Source organism: Acinonyx jubatus, chromosome D4 (assembly GCF_027475565.1).
Source record: "Acinonyx jubatus isolate Ajub_Pintada_27869175 chromosome D4, VMU_Ajub_asm_v1.0, whole genome shotgun sequence".
In the NCBI taxonomy this organism is placed as follows: Eukaryota; Metazoa; Chordata; class Mammalia; order Carnivora; family Felidae; genus Acinonyx; species Acinonyx jubatus.
In genome coordinates this window covers 8,411,114-8,429,461 of record NC_069391.1, presented here as the reverse complement: position 1 = coordinate 8,429,461, position 18,348 = coordinate 8,411,114, and the positions used below count along the sequence as shown (strand labels likewise).

Sequence of the window (18,348 nt, the reverse complement as noted above, 5' to 3'; positions counted from 1 at the left end):
TTTCATGTCCTTCAGACTGGCCCAAACCCATTTCTGCCAACACCAAGTGTTAGCGAGGATGCAGAGCACCCACAACGCACATGCTACAGTTGGGGGAGGAAGTCGCTACTCTCGCTTTGGAAAGCAAGTTTGCAATATGTAGAAAAAATAAACAGGCTCTTATGACCCAGCGGTTCCCCCTCCTGGGTATGTGCTCTAGGGACATGATTATCGTCTTGAAGGAGAGTTGTGAAAGGATGTTCATTACAGTGTTGCTTAGAAACTGGAAACAACTGAAATGTCCAAGAGTAGGAGAATGGAAGAACAACGGTACATTAATGCAGAAGGATGCCGTACAGCCGTGTGTGTGAATGAATTAGAGCTACGGGTATCCACATGTCTAAATCTTGACATCAGATTGTTCAACCAGAGACATTAGTTGTGGAAAGACATACCATAGTGCGGTATTTATTTGTGTAAAATTTTAAAACATGCGAAATAATATTGCATATTGTTTATGAGTAAGTACATAGGTAGTACTAATATAAAAATATGAGCCAGAAGTATATATCAAATTATTTAGTGATTGTTCCAGGGGAAGGAGAGAGGGCAGTAGGATCAAAGAGAGGTACCCCGGCGTTTCAAGTCTATCTGTAATGTTCATTATGTTATCTATTTTTCTGTGTCTTGAAATATGTCATCATAAAACAAATTAGGGAAAAAGTTTGGAGAATCAAGATCTAGAATTGGTGCTTCCCAAATTTCAGTGTGTATATGAAACCTCAGGGGATTTTGTTAAAAGGCGATTCTGTTTCATTAGGCCTGGGGTAGGGCCCGAGAGTCTGCATGTCTAACCGGCTCAGGCCCAGGGGCCAGGGGCGCTCTTCTGAGTCGCAAGCATCAGAATGACCTGGATCTTCCCTAGGATTCTTGCCACATAGGGGACTGTTCAGAAGTGCCCACCCTGGATAGCATGCGTCCCTTCGGGGCCTGGGCGCAGCCAGAGGCAGATCTTGTGCACCTCAGTGGAAAAACTCTGAGGACCTGCCGAGCCAGACCTTGGAAGGATTTCCCCAAAGAAGTAAAACCTGCTAGTGATCAAGGGAGGTATGCAGCAACATATGTTGTCTGTTGATTTTTTTTTTTTCCCTTGAAGAAGTTCCTGTTTAACACTTTGTGGTCATACCTGTAGAGGTCTCCTGTGGACAAATTATACTGTCAGCTGGAAAGCCCTCCAGTCATGACCTTATAGGAGAGGAGAACCCAGGTCACTGAAGAGTGGGGAAGGGAGCGAGCAGATGCCCAGACATTACACTTACTGGGATCATTTGGTAGGTGGTGGTTCCCAGCTTTCCGGATGGCCGGTCTGGTACCGAGGAACGCACAACAGACCTTCCAGGCTTCTGCTGTGGGACACCGCACCTGAAGTTTGCATATGCTACTCGTGAAGGCATAACAAGAGGCTGTTTTACAATTTACTATATTTGCTAGACCCAGATGTGCTTTTCTTGCACAATATTTTTGTTCCTGTGAAACGCCGTGTACTTGAACATTTCCTGCTGAACTGTAAGTGCTGTGAGGGCAGGGTCCACACGTCTCAGGTTTAGCACCTGGCTTACCACCTGGGATCTCATAGGTGCTCAGTAACTATTTATTGAATAAGTGAAAGAATTTGGGCTCAGATACAGTTTTGTTTTGTTTTTTTAATACCTTAAAATTATTTATTTTTGAGAGAGAGAGAGAGCAAGCGAGCAGGGGAGGGGCCAAGAGAGAGAGACATAGATTCCAAAGCAGGCTCCAGACTCCGAGCTGCCAACACAGAGCCCGATGAGGGGCTCGAAGCCACAAACCGTGAGATCATGACCTGAGCCGAAGTCGGACGCTTAACCGACTGAGCCACCCAGGCGCCCCTCAGATAGTTTTTTTAAATGAAACTTTTTATTTTTGAGAGAATCATAGATTCATATAAAGTTGTAAGAAATAACACAGAGAGGGACACCTGGCTGGCTTAGTCGGTAGAGCTCATGACTCTTGATCTCGGGGTCATGAGTTCAAGCCCCATGCAGCGGCTTAAGGAGAAAAAAAAAAAAAAAGAACAGAGAGAGATCCCATGTGCCCTTTACCCAGTTCCCCCCAAGGTAGCATCTTACGTCACTATCATACCGTGTATCACAACCACAAAGTTGTCATGGATACAGTCTGCTGGTCCTAGATTTCCTGTTTTACGTGCAGTTCTGTGGTATGGCTGGGTCTGGTTACCCACCACCACAGGCAAGGTACAAAAAGGCTCCATCACCGCAGGGTGCCTCATGTAGCCCTTTATAACCATGCCCACCTCCCTAATCTTGTCATTTCGAGAATGTTATATAAACGGAACCACACACAATGTAACCTCTTAGGATTGGCTTTTTTCTATGCACCATAATCCCCTGGAGATTGGTGCAAATTGTTGCATTTTCCAGTAGTTTGTTCCTTTAATTACTGAGCAATACTCCGTGGGATGGATATACTGTAGTTTGTTTAACCATTTGCCCTTTCAAGGACTTCTAGGATTTTCCCAGCTTGGGGCTTTTCCGCAGAAAGCTGCTAGGAAACATTTGTGTACAGATTTTTGTGCCTATCCACTTTCATTTCTCCAGGATAAATGCCCAAGGGTGCAATTACTGGGTCATATGGGTAAACTGCGTGTTTAATTTTATAAGTCACTGCCAAACTATTTCCCAAAGAGGCTCAGCTTACCATGTGACATTCCCACCGCAGTGTGTGAGAGGTCTGGCTGCTCCTGTCCTCACCAGTATTTGGTGTGGTTGCTGTTGTTTTTTTTTTTTATTTAGAAAATTTTAGAGGCGGTGGTAGAGATCGTTACTAAGAGAAACCTTGCAGGGAATTGTAAGACTTCATTAATAGTAGAGAACCAGATGAATTCTGGGGACATATGTCTTTGTTGGAAACTTAGTGAGTACGTAAATATTCTAGGAGGAATGCATTCCAGAATGTTGGAGAAAAGAGGATTTGAATGAGAAAGGTGATGAGTAACAGTGAAAGTAACATCAGATGCACCGAAAGAGATGTTTCAGAATAGCTAATTTGGGGGTGGGGGAAAGGGGAATGAGAAGGAAGCAGGGACCCACCTGAGCTTAAGCAGAGCAAAGGGAGCAGACATTATCATTCGTTTATTCATGATTCATTTATTTAACAAATATGTACTGAGCAGCCTGCTATGAGCCAGGTACTCTGGAAGACGCACAGGGCCTGGTGGTGACCAAGATAGATGAGGTCTGTGGGGTTTAGAATAACGAACATTTATTTAGTGGCTACTATGTCAGGTGTTGTGCTTTTAATCCCCCCGTGGAGGCAGATGTTATTTTAAGCCCATGTCATAGATGAGGAAAGAGGTTCAGGGAGGGTAAGTAACTTGCCTGAGGTCACAGAGCCAGTGTGCCAAAGAGATCCAAATCCGGGCACGTGTGTCTGACCACCTCATAGCTGGTGGAATTTGCTAAGGGTGTGGTAAACTTAAAGATCCTGGTCCACAGAGCACATGGTACCTGCAACCCCAGCAACACAGTAGGGGAACAGGGTGCTGTCTGAAGCAAGAATCAAGGGGCTCTGATTTCCAGGGCTCCTTTCACTCTACAGATCTTCCTGCTTAATTCCTTCTTCCTGGTATCTTAGGTGTCTTCAAATGAGGACAGAAATCTTCCATTTCACCGCTGGAAATTAATGTATAATTGCATCTCTGCTTTTTCGGGGTCACTTATCTTCAAGAGAGACAACTGGTCCCTTATGTGCAATAAGCTGTTCTAGTTCCTGGTGTTTAGAAGCTCAGGCTCCCTCCACGCCTCAGTCTGTAGTCTGGCACATTTTTTAGCCTCTCTGTTCCTCAAATAGGGGAATCTCTTCCATCTGTCTATTACTGTCTGCTTATCAAGGGGGCTGAGGCATTGTCCTGGAGCTCCTGACATTGAACTCTGCCATCAGTAGGCTTCTGAAAAACTGCCTGTTGCCTTTCACAAATTCTCTCTGCTGATCCAGGAAGAGTCCCCGTGCTGGCTTTAACTATTCCAGCAGGGCTAGAAATGACTGAGGCCTGGATTGGTGGGGTCTGGCCTGTCGTTAATGTGAGTCACTAAGCTCCAGGTCAGTCGAGTAAGAACCTGTATCATTGAGTGTCAGCTTCTTTTCTTTCCTTATTTAGTTTGACTCTTTGGAGGGGGTTGTCCTGCCTTCCGAGAACCTGACTTATATAATGGTAATTTTTCTAGCCTCTTTGTGGGGCTGGAAATCTGTGCTCCCATCCCTGGCCTTATTTAGAGACGTGACATGAAGGTCCTCAGCTCTGTACACGCTTGCAAAGCATGATCCGGCATCCTCACACATTAGTTTTGCTAAAACAGTTTATTTAGAGCCCAGACCACACTGCATGTGAAGAACTTGAACTCTTTGGTTCTTTTTTGCACCTGCCTTGTGCTGGTGACATGTTCTTGGGTCCTAAGTATTTTCTAGGTGAGGTCGCACTGCTAGGGCAACCCTTTTAGGGAGGAGATGTCATGCTGAGCTGTGATGCTATACTTAGCCTTGCCCTGGGAGGCCTACTGCTTGGCCCCAAGCCTCCTCTTCTGCAAGGTTGGCGGGGGAGGGGTCTTATTTAAAACTCTGGAAGAAGCGTGTAATCATTTATGGCAAATGTCCCTTCCCAGGGCTCTAACAACCTAAGAATTGATACTACTAATAGGAGCAGTAATAATAGCTAACACTAATTGAGTAGTTTTTATGTGACAGTCCTTGTGCTTAAAATAAACTTTTATTCTAATTTATTCTTTCTAACCCTGTTAAGTAGGCGATAGCAACAACCACATTTTATCCAGGAGGGAACTATTGCCCAGAGAGGTTAAGGACTTATATCTGTGACTGAAGCACCTGCCCCTAAGGACCGTATCACCCGTATGTCCTCCCATTAGTAGAAAACAAACAAGGCCTTGTCCTTCCTTATAAAAGTGCTGCATAATGGTGAACGGGTTTCCCAGGGATTCCAGAGTCGTCTGGAAGAGCAGTATTTTTCAAAACACTGTCTGTGGACCACCTGTATCAGAATTCTCCCGGCTGCTTGTTGGAGTCGCAGACGTGCTGAATCACAGCCTCTGGGAATAGGGCCAGGGAACCTGCATTTTTAGAAAGCTTCCCCCAGGGATTCTGGTGGACTTGAGCATTTCCTTTGGCTTATTAATCACAGTTTATGGGTAGGCCTGAAACCAACAAAAAGGATCTGTGAGGCTGCATGGCAGTGGCCGGGCAAACTTTGTCTGTAAAAGGGCCAGGTAGTAAATAGCTTGAGCTTTGTGGCCCACGCAGTCTCTGTTGCAGGTACTCAGCTCGGTCTTTGTGATGCCAAAGCCGTTGCAGACTACCTGTATCCAGAGGGCGCGGCTGTGTGCGAATAAAACTTTGTTCACAGTAACAGGCAGTTGGGGGGCCACCGTTTGCTCACCCCGGAGAGTCATCCTGGCCCACCAGCCCTCTGACAACCCCTTTTTGTGGGAGTTACCCTTCCCCTGTCTGTTACCTGTGGAGAGCTTTATCTGTTAAGGTAAAATCACCTGTTGTAATAAACTCTGAGTCTTAGTGCCATAAAATAAGAAAAGTTATTTTTCACTCACATCATGTGGGATCTTCTCTGTGGTCACCAAGCCTCCTTCATGTTGTGGCTTCACCCCCTGCTTGGTCTTCATTGCCCTCTCCATTCAACCGGTGGATGAGGAAAGAGAGCAAGGACTATCCGTGGAAGAGGTACCCGTCATTTCTACCCACACTGCATTGGCCAGAACTCTTACTGTCTGGGGTCCAAAACCCATGAATTCTCAAAGCCTGTGAAGCCCTTGGTCTCTAGACGCTCTCTCTTTGCTTCTTGTGTGTGAAATCCATCTGGCTCTTGCCCGGGTTCGTCTCTTCTTTGTAAAAAACCTTGCTAAGGTCGGCCAGTGGCAGCCATGCACAGCATCACTGCTCTGTCCAGCCACTTTCCCTAGGGCTGCAGGTCCGCCTTCTACATTACCGCGGGTGTAAGTTTCATCCCATATTTTGCCACCTTGTTATGTAGATCTCCATTTTCCCAGCCTCTGAGATCAGTTTCCTTACTGGCAGCTGCCTGCCTACCAGGCCGGTGCCACAGATAGTAGGTTGTTGCTATGGGAGCACCCCACTTGCAAGATACCTACTTCCATATGACTTTGGGTGACACCGCAGCTTTAACGGGTAAACCTAAATTCTAAGGGATGAACACACTCAGTGTTTAGTTCTTGCTCACATCATATTCTAGTACGGAGGCTCTTGGAGGTGTGGCCTTCTGCTTCGTCTTTCAGAGACCCAGGTGTTTTTCCTCTTGACGCTCTGCCCTCCTGGGGGTCCTTGCAGCCCTCCCCACCCTGCTGGCCAAGGGGAAGGAAAGTAAGACGTCCCATGGGATGTGCCTGGAAGTGGTGCCCATATCCTCTTTGCCAGAGCCCAGTCATGCAGTCACACTGCAAGAGGGGCTTGGGACACGTAGTCTAGTGACAAGCCCAAGAGGAAAACAGATTAAGGTTTGGCGTGCACATAGCAGTGTCTGCTTCCTGGGCCAGAGCTGTCTGGACGGATGGAACAATGACCATTGGCTTATGAGAGAGAATGTCAGCCTTCGTGCCCACGAGGGGTGCTCTCAGGCATTAGCTAGTTAGATCCAAACGGTGTGCGAAGATCTCCACTAATACAACAAACGTGTCCCGCATGTCCACTCTGTGCCGAGCAGTAGGCCAGGCGCGGGGACCTGCAGGAGAACAAAGTTCCTCTTGGAGCTCCGGGTGACCTCTTCAATCACATCTCCTGTGCTGGGTCCGAAGGGGCCAGAGAGCCTGGGGACGGCGTAGGGGAGCCAGGAGGGTTTCATAACAAGGCGGTTTGAGTGCCTCCTGAGGCCGCAGAAGTGCACCCCATATAGTTCAGCCTGGCTCCCACCATCAGCAGGCACTGTCTCTGCAGTGTATTGGGGGAGATGTAATTAGAGGGGGAAAAGGACAACCGATAGCAGATGTTCTGTTTATCTCTCTCCTGGTTGTTTTCATAGGACACTGCTTTCCCACTATGAAGCTTCTGAGGATGTGATTGCCCCAGGACACAGACCTGTCATCTTTGTTGAGTTACTTTCTGGCTGTTGGCAAAGTTAGGGAGCTGGCACTGTGTCTTAGAACACCCTCGGTGGTGCTGAGGGCAGCCTGGGGGGGGGCCCAGAGCCCAGCATGTTTGTTCTTTTCATGATATTGGCCGTTCGTGTTAGAAACTGCTGCTATTGATGGTGGGCTGGTGGCCCCACTAAAACTGAAGAGGTGGGCCAAGCCAGGCAGACAGAGCTTTCAGTCATCAGCCACTGGGCGTCCACTCTCTGCCTGATCTCTAGCTGGTGCTTAGACACTCCTGTCACTGGAGCCCCCTCTCTCGGTTACGCGGGGCCACCGGGGAAGGATCCTGAAACTGTTATGTAGGGCAATGGCAGATTCTCCAGGAGGGTTTTGAAAATGGACATAGAGGACATATTTAATACAGACCAGAAGTTTTAAATCTCTTTCGGGGATTTGGGGGTGGGGGGTGGGGGGTACAGAAAATCCTGTCACTGAAAGCAGGACGGTTGCCTGGGTAATATCTCGGACACTCTTCCAGGCTGCAGTCATTAATTTGTTGCACATTTTCTGCTAAGGAAGTGGAGACTACAAAAGGTTAAATTTCTCGTATAAGATTAATTCAGCCATCTCTGTGAAATGGTGGAAGCAGAATACCATTAGACCCTCTAATCTCATTTCTCTCATGCTGTCTTGCTTGGAGCCTATCAAATAGTGTCCTGGCAAAGAGTCAGGTCCGTGGATGCTAAACAGCAGAGTCAGTCTCTTCCTGAGCGTGCCAAGGAGGCTGTAATGTAGAAAATGTAGCCACCTTTTAAGGAAGGATGAAAAGGTACAAAATTCACCTTTCTCTGCATGTTAGAGCCCAAACATTTTTGGATATATCAAACATGGAGCTCCCGTGCAGTTCTGTTTTCTACGTTTCAGTAGGAGTTATTTGCATGACCTCTGAGGACAAGACTTGTTAAAGCTGCTTGCATTTGTGAACCTCCGGTGGTTTCAGGAGCACTGCTTGGGGTCCTAAATATACTACCTCGTGGATAAGATATGTATCTTTTGAGTGTGTAACTATACATTCAAGATGTAAATGCAGTAAGAGTTTCACCCGTGTTTTAATTGCTCTTCTCCACAATGCATGTGATTTTTCTTATCTGATTTAAGCCTCCTGGGGGTGGGGGGTGGGAGAGGCATTAGCTACTGTTATATAAAAACTGAATATCCTTGAAGTTAGGTTTTTAGATTTTTCTGTCAGGGCTGCTCTCTTTTTTTCACATTGTCATATTGTCATAAATTAAAGCGGGGTGGGGGGGGGGTGGTGGGGAGGGGCCTGCCAGGATTTTGAAGTTTTTCCCTCCTATTTCAAGTTTCATTTCTGCCATATAGCATCAAATAATGCTGGTTATTTTTATGTTGAACATGTGGGACAAAGAGGCTCTCTTAAACGAAAGATAATTGCAAGCTTTGTCCCTGGCCTCAAGTTTACTGCAGGGTTTCTCATCCCCTTTGGTTATACAGAAATGAAATTATAAACCACCAGTCGCCTTGGAAATTTCAATCGATTCCAAATGACTAAATATTTAATTCAATCATTGCCTATACTTGCAGGGATGACTCGGGTGTTTTTCTTTTTACTGAGGGCTCCAGGAAGCTGGGCACTGCAATGGCTGCTGAGGACTGTGTCTGTGGCGAGGAGGCTCCCCTGCAGTGAGGAGCTGGGGCGAGCCTGTTCCATAGCAGCCCTTTTTGCAAATGGTAGTGGATTTTTGCAGAAGGTTTGTGGCCAGATCGCTATGTATAATACTGATGAAGCATTTTTGTTCCAGCTCTGTCTCGGAAGACCTAGGCTGTAGACGTGGGGATTTCAGTAGGAAACATTATGGATCTGTGGAGCTGGTAAGTTTACACTGTCTGTTCAGTGGTAGTACATTGATTTAGATTTAGAGCATCGCCAAGCTCATCAGATCTTTTGTTGTCTATTTACTGTCAGACCATGTGGGTACAGTATAAGGCTTGGACGGGAAGAAATGCCTGTTGAAAGGCCATAAAAATCCGATCATCTTTATCTACTTGTTTTTATTGTCACGTACTCTTAATCTGTGTCTCCCAGTCTGTTAAAAATATGTTGTGGCTTGGTATTTTTCTCTGGTGTATAAAATCGGGGTATGTAATTCAATTAAATGATTAATGAATTAAGAGAGGCAGCATTGGGTTTTTGTATTATCTTATTCTTAAAAGTTTACACACCTAGTTTCTGAGGTTTAAATATTATTGAAAGACTTATTCTGATTTTCTGTACCTTTGCTTTCTGGATATGTGATAGGAGTTAGAATATTGATGAGATTTTTTTTTTTCTTCCTATTAAAAGTATATTTGTTGGGCTAGATAAATGACTTTAATAGATGATAGATATGAGGAATGATAATATACACATTTTCCTTATGAGAGACACTGGGTTTATGTTATGATTTTTGGAAAGAGTATGCTTTCATTTTAAAAGAGGAATAATGAAGGCATATTTTAGCCTCAATTTTTTAAAGACAGAATTGTGATTTTGGTCCCCCATGGAAATTTGAACAAATTTTCAGGAAAATGTGCTCATGGAATTCTCTTGATTATTATCTAACACTAATAAAAACATTAAATTTATTATTTCTACTTACAAAAAAATGAGTTGCTTGGATCCATTTGTGTCGAACCCAGTTATCCTCCACTAATATATGCTGCATTCTTGCAGGGCTTAAGTAATAGGAAAAATTATACCAGAGTTGTGTACCAGTAGCATTTCATTTGAACTCCAGCTTATTTTACCGACTTGACTGTATTATCTGGCCCAGGGCTCAGTAGTCTTGAAAATATAAAATAAGTAAAAGGTTTGGTCCTTGTTCTTAAGGAGCTTACTGTCTTGAGCTGGGCAGATAAGATACGTAAAATATCTAAAAAATGAATTTAGTCACATAAAAGACACATTGCTTGACTCAATCAATGCATGTTCTGTGTCAGTCATCGGTGGCACCAGGCCAGCTCAGACCACCGCCTCTCCCGAAGGAGCACGTGTGTAACTGTGATTCGGGGCGGGAACTGGTAAATGTCGGGAGAGGGATACAGATAGGGCACGGTGGGGGTTAAGAGAAGGGAGGGTGTGACCCTTCCTAGCCAGGGATCTCACGGAAGTAGCCTGGAAGGCCTCACACAGGCTGTCTAACGTGGGTTGGTGGTGAAAGAAGATCGACAGTAGATGTTGGCCAACAATGTGATTCTTGGCGGTGCTGTATTCCAAGGGCAGTGAGCAAGTGGCCCTGCCTAGCAGAGAGTGTGAGGCAGCAGAGCCGAGTGGTACAGAGCCGGCAGACTTTGAAATCGGGCCGGCTTCGCATACTGGCTCCACCACCCACCGTTGTCTGGGAGCTTCTCTGAACCTCAGTGGTGCCAAAGAACACATGCTCTGAAGTCGTGCCTGTTTCATCATTTCCTAGCTGTATGATCTTGGACTTCTTTTGGCCCCCGCTTTCTCATCTGTGGGGATATCATATTATTATATAAATGGAGATATTAATATTATCTGTCTTATAGAGTTGTCAGGAGGATTGAATGAGATGGCACGCATAAGCACAGTTCCTGTTAGGTAGCCATCTGTGGTGGTATAGATAAAATTTGGCAATAAAAGTAGAACCGTGACTCTCACTCAGGTAAAGACTTTGAACCTGATCCAGTAAGTCATACGGAGCTCTTATAAACAGTGAGAGTGGTGTTTGGGGAGAAAACAAAGTCATGAAAGATGGATTATTTATTCACTTACTTATTTAAATGTTTATTTTTGAGAGAGAGCATGCGTGCTGGTGGGGGAGGGGCAGAGAGAGAGGGAGACAGAGGATCTGAAGCGGGCTCTGTGCTGACAGCAGAGAGCCTGTTATGGGGCTTGAACTCATGAGCCGTGAGATCATGACCTGAGCTGAAGTCAGACACTTAACTGATCTCCCAGACCCCCCAAAGATGACCCTTTGTAGACTTGTGGGAACCACACACTGTCAGGTTGGGGAGGTACTTGAGTGTAGTGGTTCTCAAACTTGAGCAGCATCACATGGAGAGTTTATCACAACGGGCTGCTGGGCCCCATCCCCAGAATTTCCAATCCAGTAGGTCTGGGGTTAACCCAGAATGTGCATTTCTAGCAAGTTCCCAGAGGATGGTGATGTTGCCAGTCCCAGGATCACGCTTGAAGAAACCCTGCCTCGGTGAGCCCTAGACTAGGCATCGTCATCCCCAGCCTGATGAGGCAGCTCACTGGCTAAAATTCTTCCTTCCATTTGTTCAGGTTTTTACTCTGGAGCCATGAGTGTGTGTGTGTGTGTGTGTGTGTGTGTGTGTGTGTGTGTGTGTGTGTGTGTGTAGTTGACTTTTTGAATATTATAAAGTAAATTTTAAATACATTTAAAAATTCCAATAATGGGAATTAGGTGGTTCACTTGGTTAAGCATCGGAGTTGATTTGGGCTCAGGTCATAATCTTGAGGTTTGTGAGTTCAAGCCCCATGTCGCGTTCTACACTCACAGCACGGACACTGCTTAAGGTTTTCTCTGTCCCTCTCTCTGCCCCTCTTTCACTTGCATGCATTCTCTCTCTCTCTCTCTCATAATAAATAAATAAGCATTAAAAAAATCCATGTGTCATTCCTCTGCCCTGCAGCCCCTTTTTTCATCTCCTTTGGGTACCTTCCAGTCTTTAGAGCTACTCACCTCATTCCCACATAGTCATAATCAAATTATATGTATAATTTCACATTTCTCTCTTTTTTTCATTTAGCTATATTTTGTAAATGTCTTTTTTTTTTTAACGTTTTTTTGAAAGACAGAGACAGAGCGTGAGTGGAGGAGGGGCAGAGAAAGAGAGACACAGAATCCAAAGCAGGCTACAGGCTCTGAGCTGTCAGCACAGAGCCTTGATGTGGGGCTTGAACCCACAAACTCTGAGATCATGACGCTAGCCGAAGTCGCACGCTCAACCAGCTGAGCCACCCAGGTGCCCCTGTAGATATCTTCTTGTTATATAGTCTTCAAGTTACCCTTTTAATCATGTGGTAGCCCAGCATTGCCATAGATTCTCTGGGTGCCAGTTCCCCTCCTTTTGTGCAATTAGGTTGTGTCGACTCTTCCCTTGTCAGAAATGACAGGCACTGGTGATTGGCATGGTTGAGACAAGTGAAATGAGCCAAGTTCCATTTTTGCCCTCTCAGGATCTCTTGAAATTCTGACTCCAGTGTTTTAAGGAAGGAGACATTTGCTGTCCTCTGACCAACAGGCGTGATTAAATTAGTAACCGTTTTATGGATTCTCTGGTCATGAGAAAATAAGGTTAATTTTTTTTTTTTTTAACACACTCGGGTTGATGAATGTTGTTGGAAACTCAATAAATCTTGGGCATCCTGAAACTCAAAGTTGGTAAAAGGGTGGCCAGCATCCTGTAAAATTGAAATTTTTGCATAGACTTCTTTTGACCTTGACCGAATGAGGTAGAAGTCCTTGTGAAGAACCAAGCTTGGCTGTTCACATCGATAGTGAGGATAGGTTTCGGGGCTCAATTGGCTTGATTTAAATTGGGCGTACACTTGGTGAGCGAGAACGTGGAAGCTCAGACCTTTATGAGAAGGCTCACAGAGGGCTTCTCGGTGCTCACCCGATAACCATTTAGTGGAGGCCTGTCACCCCGCAGCAGGCCCGGTGCTAAGCCCTGAGAGGACGGAAAAGCAGTTTCTCTGCCCTCCTGGAGCTGCGTCTGGCTTTAGGAACCTCCAGCGTTTAGTGCCCAGGCTGCTGCCTCACTGGATCCCAGCTGTTCCCTGCCTTCATCAGGGATTGTTTCCTTGCAAGGAACAAAGGCCCACTCAGTCCAGCTCAAGTCTGAGGCGATTCACGGAAAGCATGTGGGTGGGTCTCACCAAAATGAAGCTCAGCCAGCACAGCTGGGCCTCATGTGACCGGGAAGCCATCAGGCAGCTATTTTCTCGGGTTCTCTCTGGTCTGTGGTTTCTCCCCTGCAAATCGGTGCCGTTCTGTCTGCGGCCCAGCTCCCCTGATTGCACAGTCACCTCTCTCCCGTCTGTTTTCCCAGTGGTGATGGTTTGTTTATTTGTTTGTTTGGTTTGCTTTTTTTTTTTTTATTGTGGTCAAATATGCACTACATAAAATTTAGCATTGTTAAGAGTACACTTCAGGGGGGCGATGAGCATATTCACAATGTTGTGCAGCTATCATCATCACCCACTATCAGAGCATTTTTCATCATCCCTAAGAGTAACTGTACCCATTAGACAACAACGCCACGTTCCCCTCTCTTCCCAGCCCCTGTAACCTCTAGTCTACTTTCTGTCTCTATGAATTTGCGTATTCTAGGGACCTCATGTAAGTGGAGTGCTACCCTCTTTGTCCTTTGTGTCTGGTTTATTTCACTTAGCATGCTTTTTTCAAGGTCCATCCATGTTCTAGCATGTATCAGAATTTCTTCCCTTTCGTGGATGAGTTGTGTCCTTTATAGACACCACATTTGGTTTATCCATTTGTCTAAATGAATGCTTGGGTTGCTTGCACTTTTTTAGCTATGGTGAATAATGTTGCCATGAACGCTGGTGTGCGAGTATTTGTTTGAGTCGCTGTTTTCAAATCTTTTGGGTCTGTTAGCTAGGAGTGGAATTGCTGGATCACGTAATAATTCTATTTTTAACTCTTAGAGAATTCCCAAGCTTGTTTCCACAGTGGCCGCGCCATTTTACGTTTCCATCAGTGATGCACGAGGGTTCCACTCTCTCCACACTCTCACCCGTATTGGCTCCATTTTGTTTAATAGCCATTCCAATGGATGTAGAGGGGCACCTCCTCATTGTTGTGATTGGCCTTTCGCTCGTGATTAATGATGTTGAGCATCTTTTCATGCGCTTAATGGTCATTTGTATTTCTCCTTTGGAGAAATGGTATTGAAGTTCTTTGCCCTCTTTGCCTGTTTTTTAATGGGGTTGTTTGTTTTGCTGTTGAATTGTTTGTCTTGTACTGAGTTACAGGAGTTCCTAATATATTCTAGATACTAATTCCCTCATCAGATATATGATCTTCAAATCTTTTTTCTTGTTATCTTGGCTGTTTTCTTACTCTGTTGACAATATTCTTTGATGCATAGAAGTTTTTAATTTTCATGAAGTCCAATCCATCCATTTTTCCTTTTTAAAATGTTTGTTTATGTAATCTCTACACCCCACATGGGGCTCAAACTCATGCCCCCCGAGATCAAGAGCCATGTGTTCCTCCGACTGAGCCAGCCAGGTGCCCCTCATCTATTTTTTCTTTTCTTGCAGGTGCTTTCAATAGTATATTCAGGAAGTCACTGCCAAATCCAAATGTCATGAGGATTTCACCCTGTGTTTTCTTCTAAGAGCTTGATAGTTTTAGGTTTTACGTTTTTTGTGTTTGATCCATTTTGAATTGTTGTATGTGGTATATGGTGTAAGGTAGGGGTCCAGCTTCATTTGATAGGTTTATGATCTATTTGGAGTTATTTCATGTGTGTTTGGAGTGACACAGGGGTCTGGCTTCATTATTTTGCATGTGGAGATCCATTTTTCCAGCCCCATTTATTGAAAAGACTGTCCTTTTGGGGTGCCTGGGTGGCTCAGTCAGTTGAGCATGCAACTCTTGATTTTGGCTCAGGGCTCATGGTTGGTGAGTTCGAGCCCCACATCAGGCTCCTCACTTGAGTGTGGAGCCTACTTGGGATTCTGTCTGTCTGTCTGTCTGTCTGTCTCTCTCTCTCTCTCTCTCTCTCTCTGTGCCCTCCCCCTGCTTGCACACACTTATTCACATGCTCACTCACTCTCAAAATAAATAAACTTAAAAAAAAAAAAAAGACCGTCCTTTCCCCATTGAATGATCTTGGCACCCTTGTCTAAAATCCACTGACCATATATGCAAGGGTTGATTTCTAGGCTTTCTCTTCCATCCTGTTAGTCTCTATGTGTGTCCTCACACCAGAGTGATATTTTAAAATGTTGACAATACAGTGCCTTTTCTTTCCTAAAACCCTTGGCTGCCCATTCAAGACCCTTTACAAAGCCCTACAAGAGCCTGTGTGATCCGGTTCTGCCTTCCTCTTCCACCTTCTCTCATGCCACTCCCTCACTGTGCTTCACACATTTGGCCTTATTTTGGTCTCTAGAACGCTGTGAGTTCTTCCCTGTCCCAGGACCTTTGCGCTTAAACTTCCTTCTGCCTGGAATGGGCTTCTCCGGCACTTCTCATGGCTGGTTTCAGCTTAAATGTCACCTTCTCGGGGGCGCCTGGGTGGCTCAGTCAGTTAAGCATCCACCTTTGGCTCAGGTCATGATCTTGGGGTCCGTGTGTTCGAGCCCCATGTAGGGCTATGTGCTGATAGCTCACAGCCTGGAGCCTGCTTTGGAATCTGTGTCTCTCTGCCCCTCTTCCACTCACACTCACGCATGCTCGCTCTCTCTCTCTCTCAAAAATAAATAAACATTAAAAGAATTTAAATGTCACTTTCTCGGAGAGGCACTCTCCCTAAAGTGGTTCTCTTGTCCATGCTGTTCTCTAACTCAGCATCCTATTTCTTTTCTTAATAGTATTTAACACCCTCCATTTATTTCATGTATTTATTTACTTTCTACTCTGTCATCCACCAGGAATGAGGGTGGGAACCATGTCTGTCTTGCTCATTGTTGTATTTCTAAGACCTGGTGCACACTAAATTCTTATTAAATGCTGTTTGTTACTAAATTGACTTCCAGCCCCCTAGTTTCCCCTGGTCTTACAGCCCCAGTGCCCACCACCGTCTGTTCATCCTTGAGCCCTAATTTCAAATTCCAAGTAGAACAGATTGGTTCCTCTGGTTCAGGTGTCTGTCCCTGATTGACACTGTTGTGTTCGGGGAAGTGGCGTCATGTGGTATAAAAACGGCCTCTTAAAAAAAAAAGACCTCTTAGACCCATCACCTCAGCACAGTTTGTGGGTGGGGCAACTTCTCTCTGAAAACATTATAGACAAAATTCAGTTTCAAACGGCATGACGCCCCCCCCCCCCATGGTTCTCTAACATTCCCTCATCTGGTAGATGATTTACAATCTCAAACTAAAAAACACCTGGTGAGAATTTCTTCTTCTGCCAGTGGACTGTTCTCCCTGGCACTTTTCTCAGTCCCACACACAAGGGTGTAGATTATAAACTTCCTAAAAATAGAAAGCGTGGCTCTTTAGTTACCACTGTCTGCCTAGCACCAAGCAGAGTACTTAACATTCATTACTTAGTAAGTATTGATTGAATGAATGAATGGTTCAATTTGGTTGAAATTAGAAAGTAGCCTAACCCATCAAATATAAATAAAGGAAAGGAATAATGAGCCTCTTTGGCACCCCCCCCCCCCAATATAATTGGACTCATTAGCTTGCAGTGCATTCCATCTAAAATATATGCCATTTTTCTCCTTGATGAATTGAAAGTCTGGTCTCTCATGGCAGCATTCTCGGCAAAGCATAGCTATTACACCATCGACCATTCTTCACCACTTTATATCAAAATCTGTCAGGAAAAGCAAAGATTGTTTGTAGCTTTTATTGATCTTTTCTTGGCCTTTGACTCAGTGGATAAGAACCTGATGTGTTATGAATGATGAATGGTATGGGCACAATATAGATCTCTCTCCTGCCCAGCCCAGCTGCTGATTTTCATATAACCCTACATCTGGATACTTCTGGGGGTGTCACAGTCTGCAAGGTAATTTCAAAGGGTAGTATTTTGTCCATTCCTTTTTAAACTTGGACCTCAATGATGCAAGCCTGTGTTTGGATGAGTTGCACTCTCCCCTGATGCACGGGAAAGACACATAAATGCTTCTCTATGAGGATGGCAGGGTTTTGTTGTTAGGAACTCACAGTGGCCTCCAAGGCTACCTGGTGGGACTCTCTAATCACTATCAAAAGGACAGTTGACCGTGGACTTGCTTGGCATCTGAGGTTTTATCTGTGTGGGGACTCTTGAAGTCCCGATACGTAGCGATTTGTATTTTTGCTCAGACACGAATTTGGATTATATCTGTGGGACTGTTGTACAGAAAGATGATTCTTGGCTAATGAGTGACATAGCTGCTGGTCCCACGTCCCTGACACAGTGTGGTTTTGTTCTCTGTTCAGGGTTGAGTAGGCTTTTTGTTTTCATAGGCATTTGATAGGAGAAATTACATTCTGTGTGGTATTACCAAATTGAGAGATTATTGAGGGCACCAGCATATTTCCCTCAGGAACACTAAAACATCAAGACTTCAACATTCTGCAGCTAAAATCACAAGTTGGGCAGATGTTCTCCAAAATTGAACCGGCTTATATCTAAGTCTGCAATAGCAGGTTGACTCCGTTAGGTACCTCCAGGCATGTTTATCTCAGAGCGTTTACCAGTAAGTTAGCACAGCGTAAAAGTGTGGGTGCTTTTTCGGATATTTTTGGTGTCTCGGTGGGTGATTGGTAATGCTGACTTTGAAACTTTTCCAGGCTAAAATCACTGCAACCATTTCCTGTGATGTAGAACCTTGAGACCTTCAACATGTAATTATGTATTATAATGGAGCCAGAAACCTTCTATTGTGATTATTATTTTATTACTATTATTAGTTTCAATATTTATTGAATGTTTACTATGTGCCAGTCACTGAGCTCAATGCTTGGTGCATTTCCCTATTTAACCCTCACAAACAATTGTAGGAAGTAGGCATTATTTCATTACGCTGCACCTGGGGCATGGTGGGGGGAGACATTTGTGGATATTGAATGGATCCCCATTTAACTGATGATCTCAGAGAGGTCCCACAGGCAGTGAAGCAGTAAAGGTGACATTTCAACCCACATCTGTGTGCCTCCAGGAGCCCCTGGGCCTCATCGCTCAGCCTCCAAGCCACTGTTTATAGGCTGTTTTCTAAAGAAACGAAGTTGATTGTTGGGAGCAGACAATTCTGCCCTTAATCAGCAGCACAGAGTAGCTCTGCTTTAGGTTTTTAGCTCAAACGTGTAATTTCAAACTCTCTTCTGGCCAAATCTTAACAGGCTTGATTTTAAGAAGAATGTTGATAAGGAATTATCCAAAGAGACATCCATGCCATAATAGTTTAAATTTAATTCCTGGATCAATGTCCACCATAAGATAGCTACCAAAACTTGGCCTTGCTGCTCTTGGCCACTCTT

General features: G+C 44.8%; 1 protein-coding gene across 6 annotated transcripts in view; it reads left to right on the top strand.

The window, feature by feature from the left end:
• The window catches only part of GARNL3 (GTPase activating Rap/RanGAP domain like 3), a 147,776-nt gene that overhangs the window by 29,242 nt on the left and 100,186 nt on the right, over nucleotides 1-18,348 (top strand). For 5 of the 6 annotated variants that reach the window (XM_053204584.1, XM_053204582.1, XM_027035134.2 and 2 more), the window contains exon 3: nucleotides 8,951-9,020. In XM_053204584.1, coding sequence (XP_053060559.1) covers nucleotides 8,951-9,020 — 70 coding nt within the window. Of the gene's footprint in view, nucleotides 1-7,936; nucleotides 7,960-8,950; nucleotides 9,021-18,348 lie in introns of those variants that run through there. The other variant, XM_027035136.2, reaches the window with a different exon arrangement.